The following is a 15,043-nucleotide window of genomic DNA, read 5'->3' on the forward strand; positions in this document are numbered from 1 at the left end:
TCCCCACTCCAATTTCAAACTTCAAATGACGGCACAATATGGAGCAGCCAGCTTGATTTCGACATCGAATCCTTCGACACAAAATATTGAAGGGTGTTACAGAGTTTACAACTTACATATACATGATTAACATATCACAGATTTACCAAATCGCTCACACAGTTGCAGTTTTCGAATGGCATAGCCCTCCGCCACGCATGACGTATGAAGCCAGCTACCCCTCTTCCCACGCGCAAACTGGCTGGTGAATGCAGAGCATTTTTACCCTGTATTGCAATTCATGTTATTTCCGTGACCTAAGAAATATGTGTAGATGTTGATTGTCCTTACGTGACGAAGCTGCTGCTTTGGGTCAGCATCTTTCAATTATATACCCCAGGCTTCTCCAGGCCTACCTGTTGATATTTTGTCCCTATTACTGACGATATAAGAGATTTCCCATGCCTCTATATTCTAGCCTGGTGGTCCTTTCTTTATATTCAGCCTCTTCGTGGGATCTCTATTTCTTTCATTATTAATTGTTCTCACTCCTCAATCCTTAAAAAGCTTTGCGTAAGTGATGCTATTGATCATCGGTGCTGTTCATAATTTGGTTTTCTTCGTCTTCTCTGCTTTAATACATGTATTATCTGTTTTCTGAATCTGGGTTTTCTCTCGTTTCGTTTCATGCATGTCCCAATACCGATTCCACTTCTTCTGCCAAATGGGAGTTCTTTAAGTCCTGAATTCTGCTCTAAGGCAAAATGATGTTCTCTCCCTCCACCGGGGGCGCCGCGGGGGTGGCCTCTCTGCCATTTTTTTTTTTTTTTTTTTTTTGGCTGCCTCTCTTCTTTCTTGTCTTCTTTCATCCTGTTTTAATTATATTTGTCGGATGTCAGTACGCCAAGGAATATTTGATTGGCGGTGTCTATCTGTCTCTGGAATTAAAGCACATTAGCAAACATTACTTGTTGAACCCATATCTTAATTTTTTGCTGAAATGATTTTATCTGTCATTCTGCACGTCGCACGTGAGGGTTTTGTTGGCTGAATCTTGATTTATGAAATGCAGAATGCTAAGCTGCTGATATAGTTTGCCCCGGAACTACTTTTCTTGAAGACAATTAAAGGCTTCAAGAATGTCTACCCTTTCTGCTGATGTTTCTCAAAATGGTACTATCAAGAATGTTGATTCGTCGAGTAGTGTTTTTGAACTAGAAGAGTATGATTTCTCCAAGTTGCCAGATAGGCCTAAGAATCTGAATATAGATAGACAGCGATCATTTGATGAAAGGTCACTTACTGAATTACCAACGGGACATTCTCCTTGTCCCCCGTCGAGGGCGGATAACTACTATCGAGCTTTAGATCATTTTGACGGTTTTTTTCCCCCAGTAAAAGGTCTCTCCTTAATACTCCGAGGTCATTATTCGGATACGAGCCACATCCCATGATTGCTGAGGCATGGGAAACTTTACGCCGTTCATTGGTCTATTTTCGTGGTCAACCGGTTGGGACCATTGCAGCATTAGACAGTTCTGAAGAAAAACTCAACTATGACCAGGTGAAGCAAGTGATGCATTGAAAACGTTACTTCTGTCTTTCTAGAGCAGTATTTAGTTTTCGCGAACAATTTTTTTTTTTTTGACTCGTGAGTAGTAGCAATTTAATTCATTTTCACTTGAGAGCACGTAGGTATTAGAACATGAAGATTGGGTTCTGATTTGTGGCGTTATCTCGTCTCTTCTCAGTTAATTGCAGGGATTAAGGTGCTGTAATCTCCAGTGAATGTGTTGTTTACCTACGTTAACTAAAGGTTGATTGGTAGTTTATATTCTACTTGATGCATGACCTGCGTTAGGCTACCATCAAGTATGTTCATCACAAATGGGCTTTTAGAGTTGTTAGAATGGCAGAGCGCATCGCATGAAACAGACATTCCTAATAGCCAGTCCATGGATAATATGGAAAATCATTTGCAAACTGTCATTTGGATAAGGTGTTGTTATGCTTTATGTTATTTTGAAGAAAAAATTACTATTAATTTTTTTTTATCTGTTTTTCTTTTCCTCCAATTACTCTACCTGCCTCCAGCTTGCATTTAGATAAAATGGCATATGATACTTTTACAGGCCTATTCCATCCTATTCCATTTGTACATGTGGTGATTGACATCTTTTTTTCATGTAGGTGTTTGTCAGAGATTTTGTTCCTAGTGCATTGGCCTTTCTGATGAATGGAGAACCTGAAATAGTGAAAAATTTCATCTTGAAGACCCTTCGGCTTCAGTCATGGGAGAAAAAGATTGATCGATTCCAATTGGGAGAGGGTGTGATGCCTGCTAGTTTCAAAGTACTCCATGACCCAGTCAGGAATACTGAGACATTGATGGCAGATTTTGGCGAGAGTGCAATAGGAAGAGTGGCTCCCGTTGATTCTGGGTTTTGGTGGATCATATTACTTCGAGCATACACAAGGTCAACAGGAGATTCTTCTTTGGCTGAGATGCCTGAGTGTCAGAAAGGCATGCGGCTAATTCTCAGTTTATGCCTTTCAGAAGGATATGACACATTCCCAACTCTTCTTTGTGCTGATGGATGCTGTATGATTGATCGGAGAATGGTGAGTTCCCGACAGTCTATGCTAATTTTTAGTTTTGTTGCTTGTGAGATAGGCTTTTCTCTACATTTGTTTCTTTGCTTTTTATTTCTCCTTTCTTTAGAACTCCTCTCGCTCAATGATCTTATGGTTTTGATATCATTGGAAGTAACAGGAATGAGTAAACTACTGTCAGTGAGAAATGACTTTGGTGGTTGACTGGAGCTTCTCCAATTCTTACACCTTACAGCTCAAAACTTTCATTCACATATTGCTGATTTTTTGTTAAAATTTTCATCATGGAGTTGATTTTATGGTATCAAAGATATAGCTTCTACATCTATTATTCCACATCCCCTGCTGAATGTTAACATAGATCCAATCAGCATCATATTTGTTGCTTGCTGTCCAATAGATACAAAGTTTTGTAACACTGTGTTTTGGATAAGCAAGATGCCATTGGAGGTATTAGACTGTAGTGAACTAAAGATACAAAGATATTACACCCATAAAAACAAATAAGAACACAGCTCAAAGGCACATCAGAATTTGCTTCCTATATGTCAGATGTCTACTTGATCCCTATGCAATATTTTTGGCCGTTTGCTTTAACTAAACTTTGTAAGGCTAGAATTAGTGGTTGTGAATCGTGCTGGAAGCCTAAACAGATGGAACTGTTTGTAAGGTGCTTCTTGAACAAAAATGTCATTGTTGGAATAGTGATATTAAGTATTGTTCTGTAGAATTGAGAAGCTAGTTGGTCTCTGAATATTCAATGGAGGAGTAGGTGTTCAGTTTAGAAACCAGAAATCCAGAATTAAGTGTGTTGAGCATTTGACTCTTACAGATCTAGAAGGTGGATGTACTTAAGTTGGAAACAGTACCTGACTACTGGTATGCAATCAGCTCAGCTTCTGTTTTGCAGAAGTTCAGAAAAAAATTACAGTTGGAAAAACCATGCAGTTAATGGGTTTTAAACTGTTGTCCTCCTGTCTTGCATGATTGAGGGCTATTATGGCTGCAAGGCTCTGGAGATTTTTGTTTTTGTTGTACTTATCCCTCTGGAAGATAGATTACAATGTCATTATCCATGTTGGTCAATGATGCTCAGTCGCTATTCAGATTTTAAGAAGTTCCCTTCTTCTTCTTCTTCGTCTTCTTTTTTTGGGGTTGTGATTCAAAATTTAATCCTTACTTTTGTAGGAAAGCAATTGCTTCATGTACTTACTTGAATTGACCAATGATCACTAAATCAGAAGCTAGTGTTTATGCTTGCAATCAAACACTGCCAAAAGCTCTTAATTTTTGCTTTCCAAAGGGTGAATGATTAGTTGGAAGAGCTTTTTCCTTAGCATTGAGTTCTATGCTCTCATGTTTTAGAGTATTATTTTTCCTTTTCTCCTCAGGGTGTTTATGGATACCCAATTGAAATACAAGCACTTTTTTTCATGGCCTTGAGATGCGCCTTGGTTTTGCTCAAGCAAGATGCTGAAGGGAAGGAGTTTATGGAACGGATAGTTAAGCGTCTTCATGCTTTGAGTTATCACATGAGAAGTTACTTTTGGATAGATATGAAGCAGCTCAATGACATATATCGGTATAAAACTGAGGAGTACTCCCACACAGCAGTAAATAAATTCAATATCATGCCTGATTCTCTTCCAGAATGGATATTCGATTTCATGCCAACACTTGGTGGCTACTTTGTTGGAAATGTTGGCCCTTCAAACATGGACTTTCGTTGGTTTTGCTTGGGCAATTGCATTGCAATATTGTCATCCTTAGCAACACCTGAACAGGCAACTGCCATTATGGATCTTATTGAGTCTCGTTGGCAGGAACTTGTTGGAGATATGCCTCTGAAGGTTTGTTATCCAGCTATAGAGGGCCATGAATGGCAGATCATTACTGGATGTGATCCAAAGAATATTAGGTGGAGCTACCATAATGGAGGATCATGGCCTGGTAAGCTTTCATTTAGAGTACCATACTTTGCAATTTAATCGGAAGTGCACCTGCGCTAGAAAACAGGACAATCTGATGATTGTTTGTATGTCTGGTTTCAAGTTCTCAAGTAACTTGTTTCTTGACTACATCATAGTGGTTTGTTGGTTGAAAAAATGCTTGAGTTTTTTAATGGTTATGGTCTTGAGATTGTCAAAAGAAGAAACAGTATCCATTTTCTGAGGTGGATATTGATGTACTGATTTTATGGAATTGTTAAAGTATCGTTACCTTGTACCTGCATATTGATGCTGGCATCCTTCTTGTTGAACGGTCATGGACGGGGTGATTATTTTTTTATGTACTGTAATTGCTTTATCCTGAAAAAGTGAAAAGTGAAAAGCTTGCGGTATCTATATCACTTTTATCTGGGTATAAAATGCTTAGATTAATATCATTTTGGGCGAGGCAATACTATAGAGAGTGTGAGAAATGAACCCTTTTAAGGTTTTGCTTATAATTGTTCAATTTTTCGTTGCAGTGCTATTATGGCTCCTGACAGCTGCATGTATCAAGATAGGACGGCCTCAGCTAGCACGGCGTGCCATTGAACTTGCTGAAACCAGGCTTTCAAAAGATGGCTGGCCTGAATACTACGATGGCAAACTTGGTCGGTTCATTGGGAAACAGGCTAGAAGAAACCAAACATGGTCCATTGCTGGCTACCTGGTCGCAAAAATGATGCTTGAAGACCCTTCACATCTGGGAATGGTTGCACTTGAAGAAGACAAGCATCTGAAGCCTGTCTTGAGGAGATCATCATCATGGACCAATTGATGCTTCTCCATGTTCTTTCTCCTTGCCTGCGACCTCAGTTTCTCCCTCATTTGTCGGGATGAATGGAGATACTTGCACAGTTGAACCAAGTAATTGAATAGAAGGGAAAGGGCAAAAGGCATATATTTGGGCTAGGAGGGACCAAGGATTTTTAGCTCATCAAGAATTCTGTGAAAGATGGAGCTTTCCTATTAGTAGCTTTCAGTCAGGAACTTGCACTAACCAGTTAGCAGATACATATGATTCTGTCCGCTCTTTTACTTCTAAATGCTTAGCGTTATCTGGATTCTTTTCTCCAGCTAGTATTTTTTGCTGTCATTTGGCACTTAGCATAAAGTCTCTTCAAATTTTCTTCTGTTTCAAAGTACTTTTTTTTTTTTTGGATAAGTAAGAACTTATTATTATTAGTATCTAAGAACCAAAATAACATACATGATATGTCTCAAATCAGCAACTTTAACTTACACAACGTACATTCGATGCTAATGTCACAACAGTTTGAGATACTTTGTGTGCCAATTACAATAGAAGCAGCAGCAGCTAACACTAAAATTTCAAATTGAACAAATGTTCTTTGATAACAACCAAATCCTTGCTAACACTAAAATTTCAAATTGAATAAATATTCTTTGATAACAACCAAATCCTTTGCAGTCATTTATTAGTATCCGTGTTCTTGATTTTTTTAAAGGAGGACAATCTGCATCTTACTATTTCAAAGATCTCTTCTTGAACAACTTTTGTATCCCTGCCTGCATTCATTCCTGAATTCCCTTGAATTCCTTTCTTTCCAAATGCAGGAAACAGCAGCTGCTAACAAAACTCTTGCTTGGGTTTTAGCAAGAGATTTGCCTTTCAAGTGAATTCCAACCCAATCAATCAAATTGCTCCAATTGGTTTGAGGCCAATGGACAGCATATTTGGATTTGAAAAACCTCCAAATGAAATAATGTTATTAGTCGCTCCTCTTGGGCAGCTCGTTTGGTCACGACAGCCCTTTGAAAGTCGTTGTCCAGCTCCCTTACCCGGGATTGAGTCCCAGTGGTTATCGTGTTGGGGAGTAAGGGGCCTCTCCTGCTGGGTCGGAGTGGAATTAGTCGGGCCCCGTAAGAATTGATCCGAACACCCACTCCGTTAGGAAAAGAAAAAAAAATACTACTATTAGTCACAGAGCAATCAAAAAACAAATGGCTGTGGTCTTCAATGTGAAGTCTACCGAACATGCAACTCACATTTATTTTGTTTCAAAGTACTTACCAGCGCTTTTGAAGTCAAATCTGAGAGCAGGAAGTTTGCCTGTTTTCTTTGCCCTTTTCTAGCTTCAGAAAACTCCACTTTTCAGACGGCTTCCTAACGATATCACACAAAAGATTCATTCAACAAAATGTTACTAGAAGTATTAATTATTATTATTTTTATGCGGTCATCTAATCGAATCGTCTTAAAGATTCTGTGTACCAAAGGTGCATGATGCATAGCGTGCAACCTCAATCGTGCATTTAGTATACCAAAGGTGCATGACATTTATACTCATAATTTTACACTGATTCTTCTATTGTATTTTCAAAAAAAATCCTTATAATATATATATATATATGTATATGTGTAGGAGTATTATATCTATCCAGTAAAACTTTAATTGCATTAGGCTGGTTCAGTTAGCAGTGTTCATCGGCCAATAATTTGATTAAAAAATTCTATTTTTTTTAGCAAGAGCAACATTTAATTACTGTCCAAACTTTTGTTTGGTAATTGAATTTCGACCGAATGATCAGTATTTCAATAAAATATCCAAAATTTTAGTTTGGTTTTCCAATATAGATTAGTTAAGTATATTTAGTATGTAATTAATAATATCAAAATTATTAATATGTTAATCAATGCTATGTTTTAAGATCACATATTTGTTTATAAGCATAAATTATAACTTATAACACTAATAACTAATACATATTATATATTAGTAGGCATGAAATATATAAAATATTTAATTAAAATATGAAATTCGGTAATTCAGTCGGTAATCGAGAATTCGAGAATTGAATTTCAATATCTATTCTCAAATTGTTTTACCAAAATTTAATCTTAATCGATTTTCTCGAATTTCATTTTATTTATATCCGATTTTTCGATCCAAATTGAATCGGCCATTCATTTTTCTCGAAGCGTCAGCACCCCTAGTTCCAGTTACAAGTTTGCCCGTTCAAAAGTCCAAAGAGAACAAATAAAAGTGTAAGCATGACCTTTTTTTTTTTTCAACTAAATAATGTGACAAAATTTGTTTGGGTTAAACATATTTTGTAAAAAGGTGTTAGATTAAATACTGTACGATTTTTTTTCTAGGGATATACGTGACATTAAAAAACGGCTAAAACAATTTAAAAAATAATTTAAGAACATATTCGTGATACAATAAAAAATTTTCAAAAAAAAAAGAAAAGAAAAGAAAAAGCGGTGTCCAAGCAAAACAGGAGGTCAGCCTGCTAATTCCTTATTAAGTTGGTCAGACTGACTGTGTGAGACTCTAAGCTAAAACCGACGAATCAGCCTGCTGCATCCTTGTAGAGTGGTTGACTTTTTTCAATTTCCAGATCTTTTTCTTCGTTATATTTATATCCAAATACGATATGGGTTTAATTTAAACAGAAAAAAAGAAGGCCGATAGGGTATTTATGTTATATCTGCATCCAAATATAAATATATTCAATTTCGTGTTTAATTGTGTTTCATTTTTTTTTTCTGGGGTAAATCAGTGTCCGTTTGTTTCATTGCTAGGAGGAGTAAGGTAGCCTACCCAAGCAACGTCAGTAGCCAAGCCAACAACAATCACCAACACCACCGGAATCAGAATGAGGGGCACAGGGAAGAGGCCGATCCAAGCCGTCAAAACATGGGTACGGAGGCAACCACCCAAGGTCAAAGGTTTCCTCGCCGTGATTTCCGGTATGGCGGCCCTTGTTCTCCTCCGTGCTATCGTTCACGATCACGATAACCTCTTTGTTGCTGCCGAGGCCGTTCACTCCATTGGAATTTCTGTCCTTATCTATAAGCTTATGAAGGAGAAGACCTGCGCTGGTATCTCCAACTTCCCTTAATTTCGAATCCTCTGTAGGCTTCTCAATTCTTTTTTCTTTATTATTTTTGTTGATTATTTCATCGTTTCTGACGGCAAAATTTGAGCTTTATTTTACATATTGCGGAAGGATCTTGTTTTGGATAGTGGGTTTTCTTTTTTCCAGTTTTTTTGGGGACTTTCAATTAAAAAGGCATTAAGATGTGGGTTTTCTGTTTTAATTTTTTTTTTTAAAAAAATTGTTTTGTAAAGAGTAGTTAAGTTGATATCAGAAAAAAGATGCGATTTTTAATTCTCTTTTCTTAATTCGCTACGAACTCAATTGCGCTTGGCTGTTGATCTTTTTAGGCTTTCCTTTAACGAGTTCTGGAGGGAAGAATATAACAATTGCCCCTTTTTCTAGAGTGTTTACCATTTCGTTTTGCTTCAATTCTTGGAGGGGGTATTTTTTTTTTGGGGGGGGGGGGGGGGTGGGGGCGGAGAGAGGGTGTTGGCGTTGTTTGTTTTGTAGAATCTAATGCCTGCATTTGTTTATTCAATTTCTATTGATTTTACCTGTTTTATCATTTGCTAATTGTTCAGTTGTCTAATTGGATTTTGTGTAGGGCTTTCACTCAAGTCCCAGGAGCTAACAGCTATGTTTTTGGCTGTTAGGCTTTACTGCAGTTTTGTGATGGAATATGATATACACACTTTGCTTGATTTAGCTACTTTGGCAACTACCTTGTGGGTTATCTATATGATCCGTTTTAAGTTGAAGTCGAGTTACATGGAAGACAAAGACAACTTTGCATTGTATTATGTGGTGAGTCCCAGATTGTTTGCATGCAATTGATCATTTCCGTATATAGGATGCATTGACATTTGATGTTTGCCATCGCTCTTCATTGTAATTTTTCTACGAGTTAGTAATTTTTTGTTGGTTATCCAAGATCCTAGATGACCTTGTGCTACACTGACCATGAATTTGATGAGTGTCTTTTGGTGCTCCAAATAAGTGTGTTTGCTTTAGTTGAATTTGCAGTGAGTTAGGTGGACTTTGGTTGGCAACACGTGTATTGAAACTTAGTCAGTGGTTTTGTAAAAGGGAACACGTGCTGATGCATTGAGCACATTTTAGGTTATGCAGAGGTGGAGATGTTAAATTCAGTTGATGTCCACTCACGTATGTTTTGTATGCTAAGTTCTAACACATGTATACAAAGTGAACTATGCTAAGTTTTTAACACATTTATACAAGGTGAACTGGCTAAGTACTCATTTACAAAATGCAATTTCATGGTACCAAAATTTTATTGTGGTTTCACTCACTTTGTCACATTCAATATATAAAATTTGGCATTAACAATAGTATGTGGCATTAAGAATTAGACTCAGGATGATAATATCACTGAATTTGAAATGACAGTGACTCAGCTCTTGGTCCTAAAGAACTTGTGCTTACATAACATGGCACTAACATGGGTATGGGAAGCATATAAGGAATTTCTGTATGTCCGAAATGAGTAAAAGGATGGTTTGTAAAATAAAACCATATTAATAGAGAAGAAATAAACTCTGTCTTTCGTATGCATTGACATTTCTGCACTTGAAAAATTTAGTCAAAAATGGTTGCAGAGAGGAATAGGGTACCGGAGGATTTGAGAAGTTGCCACTATTATTTCAGGATCTTGAAAGGTTTGATTTGGTCTCTAAAAATTTAAATGAACTCTATATATCAAATTTTTGCTTAGTCAACTGCGATAGCTCTTGCAATGTCACATGATATGATAAATCATTTACTTCCCACAATAGTTTTGAATCCTCCAAGTACATATGCTTGGAATATAGATTTGCCACGTAAAGTAAGGTGCTGGATTATCACTCAGTTACGGATGCAGTCAGTGATTCATAACATGTAGTAAGGTAGAATTATGCTTTCAATATGTTATGCGACTAAGCGTGCAAGTATGTATTGGGAGATAGGTGAAGCTGAGTGAAACAAATAATTAAGCTCAATTTGACATATAGCATGTCTTCTTCTATCGATAGTTTGAAATTGAGTGTTGGTCATTTCAGATTCCTTCTTGCACTGTATCCCTTTCCTTTGTTGTTTTCTGTTCCAAAGTGTTTCAATGGATTAGTTTTCCCATGCTGTCTGTGCTTACATAAATTGCTTGCTTTCCCCATTAGGTGGATAGTGTATCTATGTTACTACTAAAGCTTGTGGTTTATCTATTCTTTCTGGATAACACTTTGTGTCCTTTCTTGTGTCCATGATGAATTTTCTTTTTGCTTATAACTCTCGATTAGCGTAATAGGCTGTTCGTCAACATTTAGAAAATGTTGTCCATAAACAGGTTTAGTGAGGGAGAAAGTTTTTGAGGTTATGGGTTTGTATTGGTGGATACTTGGTTTATTATGGCTAGGCCTATCACACAACGTTAATTTGATTTTTTCCTCCTCTTTTTTGGCATTTTGTTTTTTTTTGGGGGGGGGGGGGGTTTGTGTGGAGGAGGAAGAAACTGGTTGGGGTTAGGAGAGTGTGACTCGAGTCTCTGTTCTGAGACAGAGCAAGGCCCTTTAAGATTGTGCTTCTTTTTTTTTTTTCAAATTTCAACCACTTTTTCTTGTCGTTTCTTTTTCTTTGTTAGACTCAAGTCTCTGAGACAGAGAACAAGACCCTTTAATATTGGGCTATTTTTTATTTTAGTTTTCATCCACTTTTTCTCATCATTTGTTTTCCTTTGTTAGATTTGTTCAAATGTCCTTGTTTGTTTTTTACTCCTATGGCTTTTCTTTTCTTGTCCTTTTTTAATGATAGCATTGGTTTCTTATTATGTGCAGGTAGTACCTTGCGCTGTTTTAGCTATACTAATTCATCCATCCACATCACATCACATCATCAACAGGATTGCCTGGGGTTTCTGTGTATATCTTGAAGCTGTTTCTGTGCTGCCTCAGTTGCGAGTTATGCAAAACACTAAGGTAGAATCACCAAGCCAAGAGACCTTTGTCTGATATTGGTTTGATTACTGGTCGTCGTGGTGATACTTTTATATTGTTCATTGCAGATTGTTGAGCCATTCACAGCTCATTATGTATTTGCATTGGGTATTGCAAGGTTTTTAAGCTGTGCTCATTGGGTTCTCCAGGTTTGAATTACTCACTTCATTATGTACATTTCCTGGAGTATGAGAAACTATCTGATATCATCTGACATCTGCTCAGTATGCGAATTAACATTGGTCTCATTGTCGACAAAGTCATGTTGGTTCTTTTTAGATGGTAATAATTAGTTGACTTTGACACGAACTCTGAGGTGAAGTTCGGAAAAATAGTTGGCTTAGAACATAGTTGGAGAACATGCAGTACCATAAGCCAATTTATTCATTCTTAAGGACTTAAAAAAATTAGGTAAACATCAATAGTGCTTTACTGACAGATCGCCTTTGATATGTGTCCATGTCCTTGTGTTTGATCAGTGTTTATGGTATATTATGACTGCGTGTCAAATAGTTCAGGCAAAAGTGGTGGTGGGTTAATAAGCATGGACTTCATCAGAGTAATTGGATATTAAATATGGTATAGGATGATGTTTATATTGCTGATTTGCATGGGATTGAGTTCTTTTGAAACTATGCATAGTCAGAGTAGAAAGAGGGTATACTTGCACTGGCTCAAAGTGGCACTCGGGTGTTAGTTGCTTTCCTATGTCCAGAGTACTGTCCTTTTAAGTCACTAGACAACCTTGTTTAGGCAGACAGATTGCCCTTTGTTAAGCACATAGCTGATTAGTTGAAATCCTCCAAAAAGAGGTCGGACATGTTAAACGGTTTGTGTGAATTTGCTTTTCCCCCAAAGTGAAACTTTGTTAACATGACTTTGACTAATTGTTGGCGTGATTTTTCTTCATTTTGACAGGTTCTGGACAGTCGTGGCCATCTGCTTACGGCTTTGGGATATGGACTGTGGCCTTCCATGGTGCTTATATCTGAAATTGTTCAAACGTTCATTCTAGCAGACTTCTGTTATTATTATGTGAAAAGGTGAACTCAACTTCTTGTACTTTATTATTCTCGAGCTCATAGAATCTAGAATGATAGCTGTTTTTTTGAACATTTCTATCCATGTTGCAGTGTTTTTGGAGGACAGCTGGTCTTACGCCTTCCTTCTGGAGTAGTATGATTCATTATCTGTCTGAGCAGGCCACCAAAAAGAAGTTGAATGTAGTAGTCGATTGTTTTCTTTTTAACTTTTTTGTCAGGGCTCTCTCCTCACGGTTCATGTTGGTTGCTGGTAATTCAGTGTCGAAATTTAAGGGAGTGATGGTCTGTAAAGTTGGCTATTCGAGCAACTTTGATATCTAATTAATCATTACTTGGTAACAGATAATAGCTTATTGGCCATCCTAAACGCATAAAACCAAAAAGATATGCGTAATCAAGAAGCAGATACACTTTTGTTGCTTCAAGTGTTCATACATTAAAAGATAGATTGGTTATAGAGAAATCACCTTGGATAATAGCTGCTGTTTTTCAACGACCCCTTAGCTGTATTATTCAGCGGGCGGAGCCGGAAATCACTAACTACGCGGTGCTGTTTTCATCTTGTTTTAGCCTTTTTTGTTCAAAAGATGTGTAGCTCTCAAGAGAGTGTATCATGTTGGTGTTGCCCGCAAGTAATTTCACACAGGAAGCTTGAATGTTAGGACGGTGCTTAAATTTCGGAATATTCATTGACACCAAAAAAAAAGAAAAGAAAAGAATGTTAACGTTTGGGAGCCATTTTTTGCCCAACAGAAATTGGACAATGCCTATAGAATGGAAATTGTTATTAACGAGTGAGAGTAAGGGATATGTGGTGGTATCAAGCTAAAAAGATGGGAAGATATGACGATTATCTTGGAAAAGAAGTGGTCTAGCCCTAGCATCTGGCATGTACGATCCTTGCATACTTTCAAGAACCAATTCACCCTTTTTGGTAAGTCTCATTTTATTGTTTTTGGCAAGTGCCTTTTCTTTTCTTTTTTTTTTTGCCGGAGACGGTAAACTTAATCTATCCTACACTAAGGGGAAGGGGACGGGCCTAAGGAGGTCCAGGGATAAGTCGGAAGAAACTGAACCACTAACGAACCAGACGGGTGCACAGCACACCCGCTTGAATTTTTTAGGAACAAGCCACAGAAATGTGACATTTTTTGTGGGAGCCAAGGTTCAAACCCTTGCCTTCCACCCCACCAAGTAGGTGGTAGCCACTGCGCTAAAGGCCCAGCGGTTGGTAAGCGTCTTTTCGATTGCGACTTGATATGCCAAAAGCCTTCAACTTTCCTCGTTTCTTTCCTGTTTGCAATGAGATGTGAAAGTTCCTCAAAAAATGAACAAGAAAAGTTCTCAAAGTTAAAGAGTTAGCGTATAGGCCCACAAAAATAGGGGTGATAATTTTGGATACGAATTGAAAATACATCATGAATTTAATGCGAAATTAATGAGTTTGGATTGAGATTTTACAGGTTGGAATTAGAATCGGATCGACTTGATAAATTCAAAAAGAAAGTAAATCGAATTCAGGTCATTCATGGCTTGATCCGATAACCCATTTATGAATTAAAAAAAATTTAATAAATATAAAAATATTTTATCCAACTAAACTAAGTTATTCTTTTTTTTTCCAAAGGCATTAATCACTTAATCCTAAATAAATTTGTTTAACTTGTGTGAAGTTGAAATTATTAGGTTTGGACAAATAATGTATTATATTATTTTTTACTTTTATAGTGTCTTAGTTTATTTTAAATCTGGTTTGGAATAAAATACTTTTTCAATGTTTTAATTTATTTCAGATCTGGTATAGGATTGTTTTATCGAGATTTTTATTATTTGATTATATTGCCCTGTTTGAAAGGTGAGTTTTCTAGAAGTTTGTCTAAAACTTTATTGTAACTTACTGTAGAAGTTTTTTTTAAAAATTTTTGAAATAAGTAGATTTTTGAATATTTTGAAGTGTATAGTTTAAAAACTTTAAAAAATTTTTTGAGGTTACTGTAGCTAAAGCTTTTAAAAAACTTGTAACAAATAAACTTGACAAAAAATCTGGGTTCCAAACAAGGCCATATGTAATTAGTCTTGGTGAAATTGGTTTTATTAGAAACTATAGTATTAAATTAGTAAATTAAAATTATGTTTCAAATCATATCAGGTCAATCTGAAAATGTCAGATTCAGGTCAATCCAAAATTGATCCGCCAACCACAGTGCAAAACTACAATTCGAAATTGATCCGTTGCGGATTGATGGGTCGTATTCAAATCAACAGATTCCCTGTTATACTTGAATCTCAATCCGATCAGCCAATCCGTTTTTAACCCGATTGCCACCCCCGCGTAAAGATAAAGATGATTGCTGGAGGGTTTGGGGTTTGGCAGCTAAAGCGGTCAAGGAATTGCTCCAGAAACAACAGCTGTGAAGCACAATACCTTAAAATTCAGTGGACCTTCCACACCACGAGCATTTGATTCTATGTCCATCCATGGCAGTAGTGGACAATACTACGACTATGCTACCAGCTTAGCTTGCTAGGTTGTTAAAGTAAAAATGAAGAAGCAAAATTAAAGAAAGACAAGAGCTAGCTTTCC

General features: G+C 37.0%; 1 protein-coding gene and 1 pseudogene across 1 annotated transcript; both read left to right on the forward strand.

Moving 5' to 3' along the window:
- Positions 1 to 381: 381 nt before the first annotated feature.
- Positions 382 to 5,707, forward strand: LOC140004101 (probable alkaline/neutral invertase B; annotated as a pseudogene).
- Positions 5,708 to 7,875: 2,168 nt separating this feature from the next.
- On the forward strand, positions 7,876 to 12,935 carry LOC113731179 (uncharacterized). The gene is made up of 7 exons (XM_027256283.2): positions 7,876 to 8,024; positions 8,134 to 8,433; positions 9,037 to 9,236; positions 11,258 to 11,398; positions 11,485 to 11,565; positions 12,335 to 12,459; positions 12,550 to 12,935. The coding sequence occupies exons 2-7, from the start codon at positions 8,208 to 8,210 to the stop codon at positions 12,596 to 12,598; spliced, it is 822 nt and encodes a 273-aa protein (XP_027112084.1). The 5' UTR covers positions 7,876 to 8,024; positions 8,134 to 8,207; the 3' UTR covers positions 12,599 to 12,935.
- Positions 12,936 to 15,043: the final 2,108 nt, after the last annotated feature.

The sequence above is a fragment of the Coffea arabica genome, chromosome 2c (assembly GCF_036785885.1).
Source record: "Coffea arabica cultivar ET-39 chromosome 2c, Coffea Arabica ET-39 HiFi, whole genome shotgun sequence".
Lineage (NCBI taxonomy): Eukaryota > Viridiplantae > Streptophyta > Magnoliopsida > Gentianales > Rubiaceae > Coffea > Coffea arabica.

Bases quoted from the DNA above. Each gene is read 5' to 3' on its own strand.
- LOC113731179 (XM_027256283.2), top strand. From the start codon at position 8,208: ATGAGGGGCACAGGGAAGAGGCCGATCCAAGCCGTCAAAACATGGGTA. The intron at 11,566-12,334 runs GTTTGAATTACT...TCATTTTGACAG, and splicing joins GTGCTCATTGGGTTCTCCAG to GTTCTGGACAGTCGTGGCCA. The intron at 12,460-12,549 runs GTGAACTCAACT...TCCATGTTGCAG, and splicing joins TGTTATTATTATGTGAAAAG to TGTTTTTGGAGGACAGCTGG.